Source organism: Magallana gigas, chromosome 5, assembly GCF_963853765.1.
Source record: "Magallana gigas chromosome 5, xbMagGiga1.1, whole genome shotgun sequence".
In the NCBI taxonomy this organism is placed as follows: Eukaryota; Metazoa; Mollusca; class Bivalvia; order Ostreida; family Ostreidae; genus Magallana; species Magallana gigas.
Window position 1 is genome coordinate 13,586,111 of NC_088857.1, and position 24,297 is coordinate 13,610,407.

Below are 24,297 nucleotides of genomic sequence, written 5' to 3' on the forward strand. Positions count from 1 at the left end.
TACTCTCTCCCCTCACACACTCCACTATCTCTCCCCACTCACACACTCCACTCTCTCCCCACTCACACACTCCACTATCTCTCCCCACTCACACACTCCACTCTCTCTCTCCACACACACACACACACTCCACTCTCTCGCCACTCACTACTCAACTCTCTCCCCAGTCACACACTCCACTCTCTCTCTCCACTCACACACTCCACTTTCTCCCCCCCCTCCTCACACTCCACTCTCTCTCTCCCCTCACACACTCCACTCTCTCCCCACTCACACACTCCATCCTCTCCCCACTAACACACTCCACTCTCTTCCAACTCACCACTCCTCTCCACTCTCTCCCCACTCCCAACTCACACACCCTCACCCACTTGGAGAATGGTTTAGTAGTGAGTGAGTGAGAGGGGAGAATGGGCAAAAGAGTGAATGAGAGTGTGGTGTAAGAGAGTGGGAGAAGGAGTGGGGCGAATGAATGAGTGACAGAGGGAGAGTGCTGGACTAATTACTCTCTCATCCACTCTTCCCAACACTCACTCTCCCCCTGCTCTCCCTTTCACTTACTTCCCCTCTCAAAGATAACAAAAACCACAGAACTTTATTAATATAACGTCAAACATGCAGATATGGAAGTCCACAAAAACTATTATCATTTGATAAAGTATATTCTTTTGCGCCGAGCACGAATTATTTTCTAAGCTCCATTGTCAATTGTTTTATATTTTCCAAAATTTAAACCCAAGACGTCTCTTAATGAGTTCCTTTGAAGAGTTTCATAATTATATTCTTAATGATGAATCCGTTGTGCTGGTTTTTCTTGATGCTTCACCACAGCTTCTGATGTCCGGTTCTCTTTGGTAGCTACAATTGTAATGGACATGATAAGTAATCAAATACGTACAATATTCCTTTGTTAAGACTAATTCATTGAGAAAATCAATTGTACTGACTTCTTTTACGAAACATAGTTGACTGATATTCAAGCAACTTGTATTCAATATGACTCAAAGAAAAATCAGAATAGAATTTACCATTCACCTAGCTTTACAATTTTTGTTTATATTATGGATTGAAAAATAACATTTCTGTAAGGTAGGAACCATGTTAAGCTCTTTGGTTTTACGTTCAAGTTTTCATTTACGACTCGAAAAAAGGACGTACTAAGTTTGGGGAAATTTGAAGATGGGGGAATAAGATGGTGCAAATGCCCATTCGGTTTAGTAGTGAAATACAATTTTGAATTTATTTTTCCCCAATTAAATCTATTCAAATATATTATAATACAACTTTGCAAAAGCAGAATTTCTAATTATAGTTAGTTTTTAATATATTTAACAAAAAGAAAAAAGAAAAAAATGTCGGAAATTTTGGTGGTATCGAACCCGTAACATAAAAACCCTAGATATATAAGGTTAGCTTATGCCAAGTACTCTAACCACTGGGCCATTTCAGACACAACAAAGTCGGCTTTTTAAATATTATGTGTGACTAAGGCCACGAACTACCGGACTTGTATTATTTTTTCAAAATGTTCAATTGTTGGGATACAAAATGATATTTTTTTTAGTATAGTGGGTCATCTCTCCACGTTTTTGTTGATTGAAATCGGTTTGTTTTCCAATAGACCTTGAATAGACTATGAGAAAAATATGGAGCACAGACCCACTCTATAAAAGAAAATGCCTTGAAGTTCTAAAAAATGACAGTATTTGCAGGTTTTGATACGTATACGCCTGTTTGAGTCAACATATTCCAAGTATTGAACATACCTGTGATTTGTTAAATATATATTGTTTTAAATGATTAAAAAAACCATCAGATTTATTGATATTTCAATTTTTCAGTAGCCTGTTCGACCGCGTATTGGCATTTTACACGCCTTATCCACCCATCTTCTTTAACAGTTTTAATTTTAGAAATCATGATTTTACAAAATCTTAAGTGGTCAATATAGTCATATACAAGTATATACTCTTATCATTATTCTGTTTGTATTAATAAATAAATCCAAAAAACAGAAGTTGTCACAAAAACTCATAATTCCAGAATTATGGGTAGGGGTGACTCTTATTGTAGAATATCACCATCATCATTTATTTATTATAGTGACATGTGTTACATCTTTTACAACTGAGTAGTATACAATTACATATATTAAACACCCGGCCCATTGGACCTAAAAGTCACTGTAAACACTAAGTAATGATTTTTAATACATGCGCGAGTATTTACTTTGTCTTAATTTAAATGCAGAATGTATAAAATTAGCAATTTTTCTTGGAAAATTGCAAATGAGAGTTTGAAATAGATTGTCTTGAGATAAATATGAATTATTCGAAAAATTAACACTCTGATAAAGTTCACTTCTGAGACTGTTATATAGACCACATTTTAGAAGAAAGTGGAATTCGTCCTCTATATCGTCCAAGATACAGAATTTACACGTGCGCTCAATTACAGGTTGCCCCCGAAATCGTCCGGTTTCTATACTCAGCGGTAATACCCCACACCGAAACTGTGCCATTGTTGACCTAATCTGTTTAGGAATATTCATTGAAATATGATTTTCGAGGCAAAAATTTTCCTTTAAAAGTTGGAATGTTCTTATTTTAGGAGTGGTATGGATATCTATTTGCCATCTGAGTTCCTGATCTGACTGCTGTTTGCCGATGAAATATGTTATGTTACATGGGTGCATATTTTCATAGGCTGTTAGTGAATCTGAATAGTGAATCATCTAAAATGGACTTTATGCGTCGACTCCAACTTCATCCACCACATAGTGATCGGTCCCACAGAAAAACCTTTTTGGTGATTCGGTCGTTGTCCATTGTCATAGAATACTTGTTGAATGCCACGAAAGTTGCAATGCACATGCTAATATTGAGAATTTTTTTAATGTGCCATCAGATTTTGTTCAAATTAAGAATCAAAAACTCCAAAATTTGAACAGTTGATTTTACAAAAAAATACAATGATGAAAATAATTTTAAAATTATTTCTGCTTTTGAAATTACTGAAAGAAAATTTCAAATGAATTCCATAAAAATAGTTGATTATTTAAAAAAACCCTAAAGCAAGAAAATGGAAGGGATAATTTCTATCAAAATATGTTCCTTGCAAGGCAAGAAAGTGGCCACATAAAAAATGATTGTAGATGACATCTCAGTGTTGACGAGTTAAAAAACATTGACAAATAATTTGACAATGCAACATCTCGTTCCCCCTTGATGTACTTTAGATGAATCAAAATTATTTAAGTCGCTTAGTTATGCAGGAACTACCTTAAAGGGACTTGGACACGATTTGACTTAAAATTTTCAAATTTTATTTTTCCATTTTCAATGTTTATTCTGATAAATATAGAAGTTTTTAATGATATGTCACAATTTGAAAGTCAAATATCAAGTTATAAGCAAGATACAGAGTTCATAATTCCTTGTTTTGTAAACAAAACTCGAATATTGTCATTTTAACATATGTGTTGCACTGGTTTAAGTTTTAATCAAATGTTTCTTTTGTTGATAATAGTATTCATGAAGATTTAATTTAAATTGTTTTTTACATGTCATTTTGTCTAAGAAATGGTAATTCTCTATATTTCATTTTTAGTAAACAACTATAAGACTCGGGCTTTGTTTACATAACAACCAATTCTTACCTCTGTATCTCGCTCGTAACTTGACTTTAACATTCAATATTTTGGTTAATCATTTAAAATGCACCAGTAAACCATTTCATACATAAAAAATAAAATGTTTGGTCTCAAATCATGTCCAAGTCCCTTTAAATACTGGTTTATTCCACGAGAATCTACATGCATCATCAATACACTATGATCCGTAAAAGACATTACAACCCAGGCACGTAGCCTCGTTTTGAAAGTTGGGGAGGAGAGACGTCTTCACAAGCCAAAAGAAAAAAATCCGTTAATCTAATATAATACAATTTTTAATTTATTTTTTTCCATGTAAATTTTTTTTATAATTATGTAGTACAAGTATGCACAAGCACAATTTCTGATTAAATTCGGTTTGTATATTTTTTTTCACAAACTTTAAAGCTATACACGCTATAATTTGCGTCAATTTTGAATAAAGGGGAAAATGTATGTGTTTGATTACTAATAAAAGTTACCTTTATGCTGTTAATTATAGTGCTCAATTCGATCACGTAACAAATATATCAAATATTAAACAATAAAAAATATTTATTTTCCTACCAGGAAAGTAATGCCTCCTCGTAAATATCAATCTATCACGTGATATCGACAGCTAAATTTAGTCTATCATACCAAAACTGGTGAAGGGTCAACATCTTCATAATTGTGATAGTTTCACAAAGGAAAGGATATTTTCAGTAAAGCATAAATTTGTGCGATATACGAGTACAAACAAAAGAAAATAATACAAGCCTGTGAGTTGATATGAATACTTCCTATAAAAAAAATGACGTAGACCTGTGTTTTTCCCCTATGTGCTATTTATAGATCCTATTAGTGTTAATATCGTGAATGACAAACGTATTTTACTCATTATACATGTATGTATTTCAAAATAACAACTGTTACGCATATTAAAAATCAAGTTGGATATTTAATTAGGCAAACAATAACGACCACCTAGTTCTCCGCGGACATGCGCAATATGGTCGGTTTGCTCTTCCTTCATCAATATTCATGAAAAGGTATATTTTCCTGGCAGGAAAATAAACAATTAAAAATCTATATCTTTGTAACGAGATGGAATTCACCATTGTAATTTACAGATTAAGGATAACTTTTATAAGTAGACAAACACATGCGTTTTCACTGTCATTCAAAATTGACGTAAATTATAGCGTGTATAGCTTTAAGAAAAGAATTGCCTCGATGTTTGTTGGCTTTGCATCCCTCAAACTTTAAAAAGTTAAGCCCTCCAACGTTTCCTTAGGTCTGGTGCTCTAACCACTGAACCATTTCTTCCACAATAAAGTGCGATATTTCAATACTATGTGTGATTTTGGCCACGAATTTACGGACTTGTATTATATAAGGAATCATTCTTTGAGTATTATGAGGTCAGTGATAATTTTGGTCGGGGCGTGATCAAATCCAATTAAGCCCGAAGGGTCTTGTGATAGATTTGATCACGCCCCGACCGAAATTATCACCTCATAATATTCAAAGAATGATTTCTTATTACTTATATTTATATAATTTAAAGCCATCGTACGATTTGATATTTAAATATAAATAAGCAAACCCCGCTGGCGCCTCAATTTGGCGTCATTTGTATTATGGGTTTTATAGTACAAAATCGATACGTAGTGTTATCACAGGCAAAGACACTGGAAATATATATATATATATATATATATATATATATATATATATATATATATATATATATATATATATATATATATATATATATATATATATATATATATATATATATATATATTAGTCCTTTTGGGATACAAAATAATATTTTGAGTGTATAGTGGGTCATCATTCTACGTTTTTTGTTATTGAATTTGGGTCGTTTTCCATTAGACCTTTATTAGACAATGTCAAAAATATGAAGCACAGATCCACTCTATAAAATAAAGGGCATTGGAGTTCTAAAAATTACACTATTTGGTGGTTTTGAAACGAATGTACATGTAGCTTAAATCAAAGTACTGAACATGTTTAAGGGTTACAAATCACGATTTTCAAAAGAATTATCAAATCATGAAAATTTTTGTCAGAAAAGGGACTTTGGTAAAAAAAAAGTTGATCTATTGGAACTTGCACTGCATTTCGACATTTAAGAAAGCCAGATATTTTTACTGAAAAATTAAACACAGTGTTCAAAAAAGGTTCAGACAAAGGACTATGTGCGGTATTATGCATTTTTCGCCCCCCAAAATTAAAGTTTTTCAAAGAGCTTTGAAAATAAGGTGGCAGATAGTTGAAATCATATTGAAAACATAGGTAATCATAGATTACTAAGCTCACCGAGACGGAGCATCACCCTTATGAGACATCACCTTCATAAGACCACCTTTATCATTTTATATGAAAATCATACTTTATGATCTTGGATATTCATGGATTCTGTTTTGACAAAATATCGTATATCATCTGATAAATTTTTTTATGATAATCATATGTTAATATGTTAATCAATACAATGATATAAAATTAAATATTGCATCATGTCATATTTCTAATATAATATATATCATATAATAAATAAATTACCGTAATAAACAATAATGAGATTTGATATTGTAACGTATGATATGACATTGTATTGTGTTATACCTTATTGTATTTGATCACATAATACAATATCATAAAATATAATACAATATAGTATCATATTACAATATCATATTACATAATACATCATAACACTGAAACATGATATTATATTGTATAATATAGAATGATATTGTATTGAATGACACTGAAACATATTTGATACATTATATGATATTATATCATATAATACAATATAATTTGATTCCAACATTGTATCTTATCAAATGATACAATATTATGTGATATGGTAAAATATTATAAAATACATTATTATATTATACATATTGCATCATATGACACAATAAAATATATTACAATATCATATAATACAATTTCATGTGATATGATAATATATCATATAAACCAATATCATATCATACAATATCGTATGATACAATATTATATAATATTACAATATCATATAATACAATTTCATGTGATATAATTCTATATTACTGAAACCAATATCATATTATACAATACTGTATGATACAATATTATAGAATATACAATATTGTATCATAGGATACAATATAATATTTTGCAATATCTTATGTAATTGTATCATGTGATAAAATAATAAATTAAAAATACAATATAATATTATACAATATTGTATCATAATATACAATACTATACATAACAATATCATGATACATAATCATATCATAAAATATCAAAAAAACCTGATACAATATCATATCGTATCGTATAACTTTTTATAATATAACATATGATATCATATTGTATCATATCAAACAATATTGTTTCATATCATACAATACTTTATCATAGGAATCATGTTATATCATTTATCAACAAACACATCTATCTATCGAGCTGGTTTGAGTGAGGTAGGAGATTTCTTTAGCATCTTTGATAATGGAGATCAGGCTCCGCTTCTGAAGCAACCTCAGCATTTAATTTATAATAAAGTTAAATCAACTATGCAAGCTATCATCTATAAAACATGTGACCTGTTCCAAAAAACTAAACCTCATCCAGCATCCGAAACCTATGGCTCAGATTCAGCATTCAAGCCCATCAGGTGCATTTGTATCATAAGACGCATCATCCATGCAATTTTGGTGAAGTTTGGACCAGTAATAACTAAGATATCATCATCAGAGGGCACTAGCAATTAAAACCTTAACTTCCTCCAGCATCCGCAACCTATGGCTCAGATTCAGCATCCATGCCTGTCAGGTGCATCTGTATCATAAGACACACCATCCATTCAAGTTTGGTGAAGTTAGGACCAGTAATAACTAAGATTTATTTTTTAGCATCCTTGATAATGGAGATCAAGCTCTGCATCTGAAGCTACCTCTGCGATTCATTCATATTACAGTTAAATCAACTATGCAAGTTTGAAATAGTACTACCATCTATTAAACATGTGACCTGTTCCTAAAAACTTAACTTTATCCAGCATCCGAAACCAGACTATGCATTCAAGCCTGTCAGGTGCATCAGTATCATAAGACACACCATCCATGGAAGTCTGGTGAAGTAAGGACAAGTAATAACTAAGATATCATCATCAGAGGGCACCTGTTTCAAAAACTTTATCTAACCAGCTCTTAAAACCTTAACCTCCTCCAGCATCCGAAACCTATTGCTCAGATTCAGCATTCAAGCTTGTCAGGTGCATCAGTATCATAAGACGCACCATCCATACAAGTTTGGTGAAGTTAGGACCAGTAGTAACTAAGATATAATCATCAGAGGGCACCTGCAACAAAAACTTAACCAGCTCTAAAAACCTTAACCTCTTCCAGCATCCGAAACCTATTGCTCAGATTCAGCATTCAAGCTTGTCAGGTGCATCAGTATCATAAGACGCACCATCCATACAAGTTTGGTGAAGTTAGGACCAGTAGTAACTAAGATTAATCATCAGAGGGCACCTGCAACAAAAACTTTAACCAGCTCTAAAAACCTTAACCTCTTCCAGCATCCGAAACCTATTGCTCAGATTCAGCATTCAAGCTTGTCAGATGCATCAGTATCATAAGACGCATCATCCATACAAGTTTGGTGAAGTTAGGACCAGTAGTAACTTAGATATTGCTATCAATGGGCACCTGCAACAAAAACTTTAACCTGCTCCAAAAACCTTAACCTCCTCCAGCATCCGAAACCTATAGCTCAGATTCAGCACTCAAGCCTGTCTGGTGCATCAGTATCATAAGGCACACCATCCATGCAAGTTTGGTGAAGTACAGACCAGCAGTAACTAAGATACTGCTATCAAAGGGCACCTGCAACAAAAACTTTAACCTGGTCCAACAACCTTAACCTCCTCCAGCATCTGAAATTTAGGACCCAGATTCAGCATCCAAGTCTTTCAAGTCCATAAGTAGGTCCATATGCATCATCCATGCAAGTTTGGTGAAGATAGGACAAGTAATAACTTAGATACAGGACCTGCAACAAAAACTTTAACCAGGTCCGGACGCCGACGCCGACGCCACCGCCGACGCCGAGGGTATAGCATAAGCTCTCCTGGACTTCGTCTCGGTGAGCTAAAAACGTGTAAAAGGTTATCACAACTGTGACGTCATGAGGTAGAAATGAAGTCAAAAAAATTGTATTATTTTGATAAATTGATGTTTTGTAACAAAGTAAGGGTGTTTTCCGATGGTTTTTCGATTGGGAAACATTGAGCGCAGGCTTGCTCAAGTACCATTTTTGAATATGATGTGTATAATTATAGGGAAAAAAACATACGTTAAAATCGTACTTGAGCAGACCTGCGCTCAATACTTCCGAATGCAAAATGTACAGAAAAAATGACAATAATTTGATTTTTTTTTTTTTGCAAAATTGCAGGAATTTGGTCATTTAGATGACGTCAAAGATAAACAGCGAATGAGTAATGATGACTAAAATCAAGATTATAAAGTGATAGGCATCCTAAGTACAATGATTTATGGATATTTGTCTTTTATACGACACTATTTAAAAAATGGTTACAATTTTGGGGCAGAAATGAAACCATTCCAAATATATTAGTCCTTTCCGCAAGAAAATGGCTTTCTTTTTTGTAAATTTTTTTCGCGTAAAATAGGAACACGTCAAGACCAAAACAAAATAAATAATAAAAATAATAATTAAGGATTAACGAATCATTCTTTGGGTATTATGATGTGATAATTTCGGTCGGGGCGTGGTCAAATCCAATAAAGCCCGATGGGCTTTATGATAGATTTTACCACGCTCCGACCGAAATTATCACCTCAGAGTATTCAAATAATGATTCCTTATTACTTATATTTATATTAATATTATTTCCAATTTGTACACTTTAAAACAACATTGTTTTAAAACCACTATCTTTTATGTAGCATATTCTATGTATTACCACACAGCGTAGCCAATACTGTTTCTCGGATATGCTATTAGACACGCCCTTTTTGTGTCACTAATGTTTTATGAGGTTATTGGGTTTTAGGGTTCAAAATTGATTTGTAATGTTATCACATACAAAGACAGTTGAAAATCTAAATATTGAAAAATAAAGACAGTTGAAAATGTAAATATTGAAAAATAAAGGACCTTTGGAGTTATTGTAACTTCAGTTGTTCTTCACTGACCCACATGTATGTTCAAAATAATTGGATAAGAAGACCGGGAAAGTAAATATATAGAATACATATTTATACAATCTTCGTATGTTATGATATTCTATAACTAAATACACTTACAAAGGACAATCATGCTGCAATACGCTGAAGCTTCTGCTGTTTGTGCTGCTTCTGCTGTTGCTACTACTACTACTGCTGCTGCTGCTGTTAATGATGCTGCTGCTGCTGCTGATGATGATGATGATGAATAAGTTGAAAGTGGTGGTTGTCTTCCTTTATTTAACATATTTCTTTGCGGTAACAACATGGTGCCCCTGGAAAACAAATAATGAAGAACATTTCTTTCTCCAAACTTTTAAATATAGAAAATGTACACAGTGAAAAGCGTTTCTGAGTGGTTTATACCTAAATCTTACTTGATACCCTTTTTACAATTCACATAAAAAAGAATGTTTTAATTTCAGTATACATGAATATTTCTGAAACAGAATTTTAGCGGAAGAACTGTGTTGTACGTCTACTAATTGAGCAAAAAGATTAATTATTCATTCATTTACTTGTTTTTCTTTTTTTTAATTATCTATTGTTTATTGGAAGTAGGAAAGTGTAGTGTTAAAAGAAGTTAACATTATTGTAATCTGTGCAATTGTAGCAAAATCGGCGATGAATCTCATGTAATTTTAGTATGTAAGCCATTATGTTACGGTATTCAATTTGTCTGCACCTCTTGGTGTGTTATAGGACCGAACAAGATGCCATAAGGCCTTAACATAGCCCAGACACAAACTTGTCGAGGAGTCTCATATATGCATTTAATTTTCTAAATATGCAGTCATTTTTTATTCTGTGTCAGTTGGTGTTTTTTAAACATTATATAAATTAAATCTAAATAACCGCTTTGACCACACCTTGCATTAAGAACCCCTACCCTATACACTATATGAGTGTTTTGGCCCCGCCTTATAGATTCAAATCCCGACGTATATACATTGGGAAAGATGAATTTACAATTTTGATAAACGGCTTTATTTTTTACTATGGAGGGTGATCGTGTTCAAAAATCCAGACATGTAAACTTGTAAATCCGAATATGCAATCGTGTTGATGTGTGAGCCTGGGCATGAATATGTGTAATTCTGATCGTGTAACCTATAAAACTCGGGCATAAACACGTGTAAGATTTGACTCAGTTCCTTCGCATGATGCACATTTTGTAACTTTATTGTTTACATTAGTTAATTAAACCTTCAACTTTACACACTTTCAATCCGTAGTTTCTGCGTTTGTAACTTCAGGCTCGGCAATAGCACATCTGACATGATACAAATTGACAAATGTAAAGTCTACAAGTTTGTCGAATTTTGACATGACCTTATATGGCAACTGCCTTGCTGCGGGGAAAAGGCATGCCGTAACCACCGGACCGGAATGAACGAAAAATAAACATAATATTCAGCTAAACTGTTGCAATAAGCTTTTAATGAACGACACCTTTTCTATCGAAAACACCGGTATTATTTTTAGAAAATAAAATTGAGGTATGATTGAAACTGGACCAAACAGGAAGAGGTTCATGTAGAAAAAAATCGTTGCCGATGTGACGAATGCGCTAATTTCCGTAATATAATTCTCATGGTATTATAAAAGGAAATGCCTAATATCTTATATCTCTAAAAAAAAATTGACATGTAATTTAAACTGGAATATAAGTAAATGCGTACTCTTTTCTAGAAATGAGACGGATCAAGAAATTTCCTAAGGGGGTAAATATATTCTGAGCGGCATGGGGTTCGAAGACCGCCGTGAGGTCCCATGTAACTCCATTGCTTCTGAATTCTAAGAATTTTGAGAGTGAATCTTTAACCGGGTTTCCGATTATTGAAATAGTAAAAATTGCAGACGGGCGAGTGGCTGTCAAAAAGGTACCCTTATTGTACCGATAACTCCTCGAACAGTTTTCAAGATAGGAAGTTGTTCTTTTGCAGATCATTTATACGTATATATCAGAAGTATGCAAATTGCTAGGATTTTGATTTCTGATAATTTATAAAAATATCAGCTGTTGAACTTATTCATTTTTGGGCAAAAGCATTGCATATAGAGTACCCCATTTTTACTCTTGTTATTTTTCTGAATATTAGTTAGAATAAACGACCTGCAAGGATTTGGTAATTTTTCGCGGAAAAATTTATGTTACTTTACATGTATTTATACTTTTTGTTGTTGTGTAAGTGAAAGATAAATAATAACACAATCTTCAATAATAATAAAAAAAAAACTAGCGCATATTTTTTGTGCGCCGTAAATTGAAGTTTTACTATGGGAGGCACTGTAGCTCAAAGATCTTCCATCTGTATTTTTAGACAGGGAGCTACAGACCTGCAGCTAGTTCACAAGTGGCTGTAAAGCTGTATTATACTAGCTCTCCAGAAAATTTTTATCAGCCAACTTCACAAAGTGAGTCTGTATTGAACCGACATTCAGGACGTCATACTCAATCCCGTAATAATTGCTTAAAATAATTTTTAAGAAATGTCAATTTTTACCTGCATGATAGGCTTTTTTTCCTACATATTGCCGACAATGCAAAGAAACATTTCTTGAAATAATTTATACACAATTTAATTTCACGACAGTTAACCTTATCTTTGGAATTTTTATTCATTTCTTTTAAAGAGGGTGTCGCTTCTTATGTCTCATATTACCGTATTTAAATAGTTTGTTTTTCTTATCGCTAACTTTGCAACTCAGCTGACAGACTCCGTGTAATTTTTCGCGTGGGGGGGGGGGGGGGTCTTTTCACAACTTTGTGGTAGCGATAAGGATGCATTTGGAGATATTTTCTTAATTCAGCCGAGGCCTATACTTTAACAATTTGTTGCATGTACTCTAATAACAGTGGCGTCGGAAGCAAATTGAAAGGGGGGGGGGGCTAAACTAATCATGAAAAATATTGACAAGAATTCCCATAATCATGAAAATTCTAATCCGTGGGGGAGGGTATACCAATAACTCCAATCTTACCTGCCCAATCCCCCCCCCCCCCCCAAATCATGAAATTCCTAATCCGTGGTGGTGGTGGTGGTGGGGGGGGATGCTAGTATACCTACTATGACTCTAATTTTCAATATCACTATTAATATTTCATTCTTCTTAAGGTCTTTTAAGGAACAATTTTGTTTGCTGCGAGGAAAAAGTAGGGGGGGGGGTTGAATCCTCTCTGTTGCTATGTTCCTAATGGTTAGGTCTAACTTGGCAAAAAAGTGGGGGGGGGGGGGGGCTAAGTCCCCCCCTAGCCCCCCCCCCCCCTCCCGGTTCAGACGCCTATTAATAAAAATGCGTATACCGGTATATCTTTATACACGTTCAATTAAACATATTCAAACAAAGTCATTAAATGTAATTTTTTCAGTTCTATGAGGATATCTGAAGCCGATCGAATTCTTTACTCGCATCTTTTATACATTCTCTTGATAAAATATACACCAATCTCATAATTTAATTTTCCGAAAAATAATACTCTATGAAATGTTGTTATCCAGAGAGAATATGATTATAGGCTTACCTAATTTTTTTGTTTATTTATTCCGTCCCTATTCCGGCGATTACGGCATGCCTTTACCTGCAGCCAGCCTTTTTCTATCAGTGACGTCATTGTTTCCATATAAGGTCATGTCAAAATTCGACAAACTTGTAGACTTTACATTTGTCAATTTGTATCATGTCAGATGTGCTATTGCCGAGCCTGAAGTTACAAACGCAGAAACTACGGATTGAAAGTGTGCAAAATTGAAGGTTTAATTAACTAATGTAAACAATAAAGTTGCAAAATGTGCATCATGCGAAGGAACTGAGTCAAATCTTACACGTGTTTATGCCCGAGTTTTATAGGTTACACGATCAGAATTACACACATTCATGCTCAGGCTCACACATCAACACGATTGCATATTCGGATTTACAAGTTTACATGTCTGGATTTTTGAACACGATTACCCTCCATATTTTACGGGCCGCCAGAAGGCGGTCCGTTATTTGATATACACATTTAAATATTGTCATTGCGTTTCTGCGCGATAAGTTTCTTTTAATAGAATTAATATTATGCCTTTTTATGAACTAAAAGTAAATTTGCATGTAGAAATGTTTTATGCCTTTTAAAAAATAATACACATTTTTTTTGTTTTACTCGTAAATGTAAAGAAGGTCAAAGACTGTCATGTTATGCGCGTCTTTTTCGAGACTATAATCTATTCGGAAAATTTCAGAGTTTTTCATTTTCAAAACAATGTATCGATATAAGGGACATACTAAAGACCTGAATGACATGAACTTTTATATAAATGATATATTTTAATTTCTATCTGCTGTGTCAAATAAAATAGGAAAAAAATTGCCGGCATATTTTTTTTTATTCTAAAATTGTGCAGATTCTACCGGATGAGATGATTTTACATGTACCTTTAAAAAACCCATTTCTATTTTATTATGTGGTCCCTTGAAATCATATAAACTAATGCATTATAAACTAGTTATAATTCAATACAATGCAACAAAAAAATTAAAATGGTTTGAAATAAATAATATCCAAGAGAATAATGATGAGTTGAACTTTGTATTAGAATAATGTACAAATCAACGTGTTCTCCATTACTTCATACTATGGCAATTATCATGCATACAATTACAGTTAGAAATACGGTAGACGTTAGAAGTAATCCGGTAGACCGACCACGTCACGCCTCATAAATATGCATGCATTTCCGAGTTATTTATAAACGCTTTCCAAGTTATAAACGCCTTCCGGTTTATTTATATACGTCTTCCGAACAGTAGTTTGTTATAAACGGAATGACTTACTTTACATAATGATATGTATGTACATGTATATTTGTTTTTATGCAACCAACATATTTGTTTTTATGCAATCAACAAAGTAAAACTCATTTCCCCCCAAAAGTTCAAGCTACAAATTAGCGCCGTGCAGAGAAAGGGGTGGGGTGGGGTGGGGGGGGGGGGTATATTATTCTCTGTGATGATATTAAGTGTTTGATTAAATAATAATATTCATTTATGAACAGGCAATAGTGGTCCGTGTTGTTTAAAAAAAACATGGATAGGCATGATAATAAATTGATTCTAAAATGGTATAAATCATTTAGTAATTAATCTTGTAATGTACATATATAACGTTAACCGTTTTAAATCCGAAAAAAAATCACCAACCTTACATTAATTAATTGTATTTGCGTAAACCGAAAGCCAGTATGGCGCATTTTCCAATGTTTTACCATGTTTACCACTGTTTACAGGCATGATATATAGTATAAGAAAAAGAACAACTGGTTTATGAGTAATTTTCAGACAATTTCCTAAGTCTATGAATTTTGACATCTTACAATTGTGTCATGAAGAGAGTTTGACGTAAAGACTGCGAAGGAATACAGGTAACGATATATTGCTGCATCATATATAGTCAGGTACCTTTTAATTATCCCGGAAATCCCAAACAAATATTCCATATGAAACCGAGTGGAATAATGACAGGAACTCCATTCGCCGTGTTATTGTTGGTTTATTTGTGCATGACATCAAAATAACTTTAATATTTTTTCAAGATATGCTTTTATTTACCATTAATATACTTGGCTTATCCAAACAGGTTGTCATAGCACCGTATCTGTCACATAGATTGTGTTATATTACATAGGTCAGTTTAACATATCTCAATGCCAGATCCCAATAGGAAAGTTCACATATATGTTGTGTCATTTTACAATACTCACATATATGTCACTATACAACAACATATAACAATTTACAACTTCTATATGAGGTCCTTTACACCTATAATATATATCAGAACATAGGTCAGTCTAGTAGATTCCAAGGTCAGTCTGTCAGATCCCATTAAAAAAGGTCACATATATGTCACCATATGACAACATATGACAATTTACAACTTCTATATGAGGTCTCTTACACCTATAATATATATTAGAACATAGGACAGTCTAGCAGATTCCAAGGTCAGTCTACCAGATCCCAATATGAACGATAACATATATGTCACTATATGACAATTTACAACTTCTATATGTGGTCTCTTACACCTATTATATATATTACATGTAGAACATTGGTCAGTCTAGCAGATTCCAAGGTCAGTCTGTCAGATCCCATTACAAAAGGTCACATATATGTCACTATATAACAACATTCAATTATTTACAACTTCTATATGAGGTCTCTTACACCTATTATATATATATATTAGAACATTGGTCAGTCTAGCAGATTCCAAGGTCAGTCTGCCAGATCCCATTACAAAACGTCACATATATGTCACCATATAACAACATATGACAATGTACAACTTCTATATGAGGTCCCTTACACCTATAATATATATTAGAACATAGGTCAGTCTAGCAGATTCCAAGGTCAGTCTGCCAGATCCCAATATGAAAGGACACATATATGTTACTAATCAACAACATATAACAATTTACAACTTCTATATGAGGTCTCTTACACCTATAATATATATTAGAACATTGGTCAGTCTAGCAGATTCTAAGGTCAGTCTGCCAGATCCCATTACAAAAGGTCACATATATGTCACCATATAACAACATATGACAATGTACAACTTCTATATGAGGTCCCTTACACCTATAATATATATTAGAACATAGGTCAGTCTGGCAGATTCCAATGTCAGTCTGCCAGATCCAATTACAAAAGGACACATATATGTCACTTTACAACAACATATGACAATTTACAACTTCTATATGAGGTCTCTTACACCTATAATATATATTAGAACATAGGTCAGTCTAGCAGATTCCAAGGTCAGTCTACCAGATCCCAATATGAACGATAACATATATGTCACTATATGACAATTTACAACTTCTATATGTGGTCTCTTACACCTATTTTATATATTACATGTAGAACATAGGTCAGTCTAGCAGATTCCAAAGTCAGTCTGTCAGATCCCATTACAAAAGGTCACATATATGTCACTATACAACTACATATAACAATTTATAATCTCTATATGAGGTCCCTTACACCTATAATATATATTAGAACATAGGTCAGTCTAGCAGATTCCAAGGTCAGTCTGCCAGATCCCAATATGAAAGGACACATATATGTCACTAATCAACAACATATAACAATTTACAACTTCTATATGAGGTCCCTTACACCTATAATATATATTAGAACATAGGTCAGTCTAGCAGATTCCAAGGTCAGTCTGCCAGATCCCAATATGAAAGGACACATATATGTCACTAATCAACAACATATAACAATTTACAACTTCTATATGAGGTCTCTTACATTTATAATATATATTAGAACATTGGTCAGTCTAGCAGATTCCAAGGTCAGTCTGCCAGATCCCATTACAAAACGTCACATATATGTCACTATACAACAACATATGACAATTTAAAACTTCTATATGAGGTCTCCTACACCTATAATATATATTAGAACATAGGTCAGTCTAGCATATTCCAAGGTCAGTCTGTCAGATCCCATTACAAAAGGTCACATATATGTCACCATATAACAACATATGACAATTTACAACTTCTATATGAGGTCCCTTACACCTATAATATATATTAGAACATAGGTCAGTCTAGCAGATTCCAAGGTCAGTCTGTCAGATCCCATTACAAAAGGTCACATATATGTCACCATATGACAACATATGACAATTTACAACTTCTATATGAGGTCTCTTACACCTATAATATTTATTAGAACAATGGTCAGTCTAGCAGGTTCCAAGGTCAGTCTGTCAGATTCCAATATGAAAGGTCACATATTCTGTCATTTTACAATACTGATTACAATTCGCTATTTTGCCTGAGGTATCTGACACCTATAATATATAATATAACATAAGTCAGTCTAGAAGATTCCAAGGTCAGTCTGCAAGATCTCAACAAGAAAGGACACATGTATGTCACTATACAACAACATATACCAACTTTCAACTTCTTTATGAGGTCACTTACACCTATAATATATATTAAAACAAAGGTCAGTCTAACAGATTCCAAGGTCAGTCTGCCAGATTCCAATATGAAAGGTCACATATTCTGTCATTTTACAATACTGGTTACAATATTATAACAATTTACAATTTCTATATGAGGTCTCCATGCTTACAGTACCAACCAGACACAACCTTACTCTAAAGCAGGCCCAAAAAGTTTACCCCAGGTCTGCTTGAGGTCTGCCATCTGCTCGGAGAGTGCTATGGCCTTATTCGGGTCAGCTCTTGTGGTCTGTCTTATGCACTATAATGTGATACAAGCACACCTTTTTTCTTGCAGCCTGTAACTAAAGGTGACCATTAAGGCCTGTGGGTCTCTTGTTTAAAGTTAATTTTGAAATGTTTGTCCCTAATGTATAAATGCATTAATCAGGGTGATCATCCAGTTCCAAGAAAACGAAAACAATTACTTCAAGCTTCTAAAAAGAAGGGTTGCCAGGCCAAGAGTGTAATGAAGGATGTTGTCTTCTTCCCTGATTATCAGGTAAAATCTTGTTATTAGTTTCATTTAGTTTTTTTAAACAATTAAAATCATTTTAAAAATACTGTAATGGATGAATTCAATTGATATATTTAAGCTGATTAATTATATTATTTGGTAATTTTCTGTAGGTGAAGAAAGACACGGAAAAAATAAAAAGAAATGCAAGTGAACATCTGAGGGATGACCTTTCTGATGTACCTGATAATGTCAATAAACAGAGGCGGATTTATATTTTGCTTCCAAAGAGGGAGGATCATGGGTCAACACATCTTACTGGACAAGTTAATATCAGATATTGTTATATAATTTAGTAAAGGAAAGTCTCTATCAAAGTTTCCATATATGTAGAGACACAGTCAACATTATCATAATTAAGTTCTGCCTTAAAATATATTTACATATGCAGTCATTTAATTTTTATTGTTATATGATTGGTGAATTCCTTGATCTCTGATTGTCTAATATTCAACATTCTAAAAAAAATTAAAATGTCATGATAACACCCAGTTTGATATGTCTAGTCTATTTGTCACTGAATCACATAATTAAACAATTATTGCTGTTTTTCGGTCAATATGATGATTTAGCTACCTGAGAAGTACAATATTCACCAATTAGCCAAGAAGTACAATATATTAACAGAGCTAGCCGAAGGCATGGTCAATATTGTACTTCTAGGTAGCTAAATCATCATATTAACCTCAAAAACAGCAATAATTGTATAGTATTGACAATGAAAAAAGTTTTTGTTATAATTGATTTTAATTCTGATAAGTAAATTAATATAATTGTTATGTATCAAATTTGTTACAATTTTCAGCTTGCCGGTTTCATGAATCCTTTATCCAAGGAAGTACGGGATAAACTAGGGGAACTTGTTGGACACGGGGTTACAAGTGTCTCAGAGATGCGTAGACATCTGCATGTGTATGTTGATACCCTGCTATTTAAAGACATGAAGCGTCCTGCATTGTCTGATGCTGCCTACTATCCAACAGATGAAACAATTAGGACACATATATATCTTGCCCAGTTGCGGTTAAGGTACAATGACTTGTTCAAAAATATAATTTTATCTAATTCTACTCTGTCAAAGTATATAACTACCTGGTAACTAGTTTGTATGATGAGAAATATTTGAGAATACACTAGGCAACTAAAATGATAACTTTAAATGTTATTTTTTAATGCAGATATTCAAGGATAGATCAAGAAAACCTTCTACATAAGGTAGCAGAATGGCAAGAGAATTATCCAAGGGACAATTTCGTCTTTATGCCTGCCTCTAACTCTGCACCGAGCGACAATGAAATTTTGAAGGATATAGACTGTGTGGAGCAGGATGATGATGATGAGGTATATCCTCAAATACAGGTAGCTGAGACAACAGAATTTTTCTTTTGTCACCAAAGTGAATTTCAACGTCATCTCTAGTACAGGTTTGATTTTATTTTAGAATTGAAGAATTTTTTGATTTATGATTCACATTTTGTTCAGATATTTAGAAGAAGTATACATGCAAAATTTATTTAAAATACTGATTAGCTTTAATATTGTAAATTTATAAAAGAGAAGTGATTTGATTCGATTTGTACCAAGTGTTCTTTTTTCTTTCTCTTTTTTTATCCCTATTTCAGAATGTAATTTATTACAGGTATGGAAATTCCCTTTGTTTGCTTGACGCAACGTACCGAACTACGAAATACGCATTGCCCCTCTTCTTTCTTGCTGTGAAGACCAATGTAGGGTATAGCGTAGTTGCGATATATATATAGAGCTACTTGAGATATATTGACAATTGACAGTGATATAGTGCAATGTACATCTTAAGAACAAAAAAAGAAATCCTTGGTGTGTGTTTTCCCATGGACAATAAGAAGTAAGTAGAAGCATCTCGTAGCCAGTTACTAGTAGCTAGCTTATTTACCTCTCGTAGCCAGTTAGTAGTAGCCAGTTACTAGTAGCTAACTTTTATTTAATCTCGTAGCCAGTTACTAGTAGCTAGCTTTTTTTACTTCTCGTAGCCAGTTACTAGTAGCCAGTTACTAGTAGCTAACTTTACCTATCTTCTAACAATGCATATTCATGACTACAGGTATATCTAGTAATCCACTTTAATAGATTTTTATTCAGTCTGTTTTTAATTCCTATGAACTTATGAAGAATGTGATTTTGCCCTGCCATAGTATAACCATGGCATTATTTTGCAATGTATTTAGATCAAACTGCTCTCAGACTCGGGCAATATCTCTGTAACTTTTCTTTTACCAACGACTTGTTCGAAAAAAAAAATAACGGAAGAAGCCAATAATTTTCTAACTAACATCAAAGGTCACAAATGCTTTGTTCAGATTCTGATAATGACAATTCCATACAGGAGAAAAATTGTTTCCTAAAATTACACATGCATGAAACTATACTCTGATCAGGAGGTGATGATAAATGACCATCACTGAGTCAAGCTATCGGAGGATGCAATGTTGCAGTTGCAGGCCAAAATTTGGGGCCAGGCCAATTTTCAGGCCAAAAGTGATCGAGGCCAGGCCAACTTTGAGGCCAGACCAGGCCAGGTTTTAGAGTATGCCGACTGCACGAAATGACGTAAGACTTCCGGCCGTAGCATCAAGGGGGGGGGAGGGAGGGGGGTAGGGGAGTCCGCACATTTTTTCTCATAGCAAACATATCTTTTATTCACAATTAGAAAATTTAATTCAGATGGAGTTGGTCCCCTAAGCTTTTAAAAGCAATTAAGAAATAGAGGTGAATTTAACGGTATTCATAAATATCATTGAAATTGAATTTATATTAAAAACCATTCAACGCTTTCTTTGTTGATTTATTTGGGCTCTAAAGATAGTGACATTTGCGAAAACAAAGAAATTGTAACCCCCTAACGTACATGTATATTTGAACCAACAAAAACATTTTCTTGATAGCTGTTGAAATAATTTTCAGGCACTTACAGTAGTCATCAGTTTTGAAAGTTGGGGGAAGAGGGTCACCAAACTTTCACGAATCTTTACAGGTAAACAACCAAAGCATACTTTTCCAATTATCAAAATCTTAATCCAGGATTGAAAAGAGGCAGTTCGTTCAAAATTCCTCGTTCTTGATATAGATGAATTTAATCAAGAAAATCAACGATCGCCCTTGCCCCAAGCGCCTTATACCCACCTGATATTACGAGTTTGATTAAAATATATAACTATTTTTATAGCAATGCAACTTACTATTGAAGACCCGAGAGTCGTATTGATGCTATATTCCCTCAGCGGACCATGTCAAAACATTTCCTATAGCTTCGTTCCGTCATTATCATTTTCAACATGCGGGGATTTCTTCAACTGTAATATAAAAGGAAGCCAATGTAAATAAAAGATTTTTCACCGAGCGCACTCATAGTCACGATAGCTGCATGTGTGGATCTAGAAGAGGGTGTTAGGGGGGATTCGGACCCCCCCCCCCCTCCCCCCCTTAAAAAATGTTGAGCTCATGTGCTGTTGGAAATAAATTTAGATGTATTACTTTCAGATCTGTTCCATAAATTCTAGCATAAGTACAGGTATGTGTACTAATAGAAATCAGATATCAAAAGCGTTTGTTGGACTGTTTTAAAAGACAAAAACAAATCATCAAACGAGCCAATGATCGAGCATATATACTTCATAAGTACTTGAATTTCTACGTACCTTTTGAAACCAATAAAATTTGAAATGAAGACAAATTTTCAAGCGGGAACCTGTTCTTTTAGACCGTGCATGATTTATTGACGTCCGCTGCTCTCGAAGACTGACAATGCGCGTGATCCTTGCTCTTGGTCACCTGGGCAGTGAGGTCGACCGTGCAGTGAGCGATCATCATGGACACACTTGTTGGGCAATCAACCACTGACCACGAAGACAATAGTTTTTGCACAGAACAGGTGTTACTTTTTTTTTAAAATACCGGATCAAAATGTTTTTAAGATCATTCATTCATTGAACAAGCTGGAACCAATGTCCAAAATGGGATATATAATAACCTGTGTGGAATATCTGAAATGCTATAAAGTATTTGCAGTGCAATTTTTTTTTTTATTTTACAAGAAAAAGTCAAATTAAGGTGGTATAAGACACCTCCATGTTGTGACGTACTATTTATTGAGAAAAAAAAAAAACAAAATTAAGATAATTTTATAAAAAAATTTTTTTTTACCCAAAATCGATAGCATAGCGCAGTGGGTTAGCAGGTTCACTAGGAATCTGTATGTCATAACTTCGAATCCCACTTTGTGTTTTAAAATATTTACGTTTCCAAATTTTTTTAAAACGCATTTTTGGTTAAATACTGTAAAATTTGAATTTTTTTAATCCAGTGAAAGTATTTTAATTGTAATGTACTTTAATCAACATTAATATCGACAGATGTCCCATACCAAATTTGAATTATATGAAATGTGCAACAACTTTTAGTAAAAAAGATTTTTTTGTAAAACCCCAATTTAGCAGGGACTGATCCCTCAATATATCCAACTCTTCTTGGGGATCAATCTGACAAGTTATATGATTTAAGAAAAATTACTTACCAAAAGATGCATTTGATATTAATGTCTGGGGATTTATTTCAAAAATGACAAAATCAAAATTTTTTGCACATATTTATTATTTTATTTGGGATATTATATCCCCAACAGGGTATAACATCATAATTAGGAGATAGGTCCCGACATGTTGAAGTCGTACTGTATACGCTGTGAAAATGTTTGAATTAATATCATCTGCTTAACTAATGTACATGTAATATATGAAAAGAAATACATGTATCAAGTGACGGCTGGTTTTCGTTTTCGATTGATAGTTTCAAAACAATTTCACAGATCGATCGAAGAACTGCATGACATGAGCTGAATGTTTAGGATTTTTTTCTGTACAATTCTATGTTGAACTCGCTCCCCTCCCATTGGCAAGGAGTCATTCATTAATAGGAATTCAATCTAAGAAGTTTTTGATCTCAACGAAATACTGTACATAGACATAAATTTAAGATTATGCGTGATCTTGAAATTAAAAATTACGCAATTTTTTAAAAAAATATTTGCTGACCAAAATGAAAATACATCGAAGTTTGCAATGCTTATATTGAATTTGACAGCTTGGCATTGTTTTTCTACAATACAAAAAATATATAACAAAAAGATAAAATTAGACATTTAATTGATAATTCCCAATAAGCAATAACTTTTTAATTCATTTAAATAAATTATCAGCATCAAGTACAATGAGACGTAAATGGCACTGCATTTGGGTTGAGTGTCTGCATATATAGAAATCCGAGGAATCGTCGGCCTAAAGAAGGCTTCTTGTCTTTCGATGGACTAAAAATGTAAAGAAAAAAATTGATAAAACTCAATCTCGAGAGGAACAGTTTTCTAGGAATAAAACAATTGTCCTCATCATCTTCAAAACCAAATCTTTTTACAAATACCATCTCAAAAAAAAAATATTTGACAGTTCTTTTAAACTTATCCGAATGTTCGTTTGATCTTTCAAATTATTCAAAGGATATTCATCTCTCTCTCTCTCTCTCTCTCTCTCTCTCTCTCTCTCTCTCTCTCTCTCTCTCTCTCTCTCTCTCTCTCTCTCTCTCTCTCTCTCTCTCTCTCTCTCTCTCTCTCCAGTTTTGATACAAATTATAGAGCACCTTTCGATCGGCATGAACAGCCTTCATTAATTCCGTCATTTTTTCATACTTGTCCACTATCAATTTTTTTTTCTCTGAGTTTAAAGAACTCTCAGACTGGAAAGAAAATGGCAACAATTTGTAATCGCTACTGTTATCAATTTAAACATTACTGTTGATCACAGAA

The 24,297-nt window shown here is 33.5% G+C and overlaps 1 protein-coding gene and 1 long non-coding RNA gene across 2 annotated transcripts; one reads left to right on the forward strand and one right to left on the reverse strand.

Moving 5' to 3' along the window:
• Positions 1-275: 275 nt before the first annotated feature.
• LOC117689520 (uncharacterized) lies at positions 276-22,326 on the reverse strand. Its single transcript, XR_010714300.1, has 4 exons — positions 22,142-22,326; positions 21,683-21,796; positions 10,000-10,193; positions 276-858 (listed from the first exon to the last, which is right to left on the reverse strand). It is a non-coding gene; the product is annotated as an uncharacterized lncRNA (long non-coding RNA).
• On the forward strand, positions 17,675-20,020 carry LOC105326080 (calcium-responsive transcription factor). Its single transcript, XM_066084143.1, has 5 exons — positions 17,675-17,698; positions 18,342-18,452; positions 18,581-18,733; positions 19,273-19,496; positions 19,646-20,020. Exons 1-5 carry the CDS (start codon positions 17,675-17,677, stop codon positions 19,884-19,886), a joined length of 753 nt encoding a protein of 250 aa, XP_065940215.1. The 3' UTR covers positions 19,887-20,020.
• Positions 22,327-24,297: the final 1,971 nt, after the last annotated feature.

What these genes read in the sequence shown, in the direction of transcription:
- LOC105326080 (XM_066084143.1), top strand. Translation starts at nt 17,675, where the DNA reads ATGGTCAGTCTAGCAGGTTCCAAG. An exon ending in TCAGTCTAGCAGGTTCCAAG is followed by an intron (nt 17,699 to 18,341) that starts GTCAGTCTGTCA and finishes TGCATTAATCAG; the next exon opens with GGTGATCATCCAGTTCCAAG. An exon ending in TCTTCTTCCCTGATTATCAG is followed by an intron (nt 18,453 to 18,580) that starts GTAAAATCTTGT and finishes AATTTTCTGTAG; the next exon opens with GTGAAGAAAGACACGGAAAA.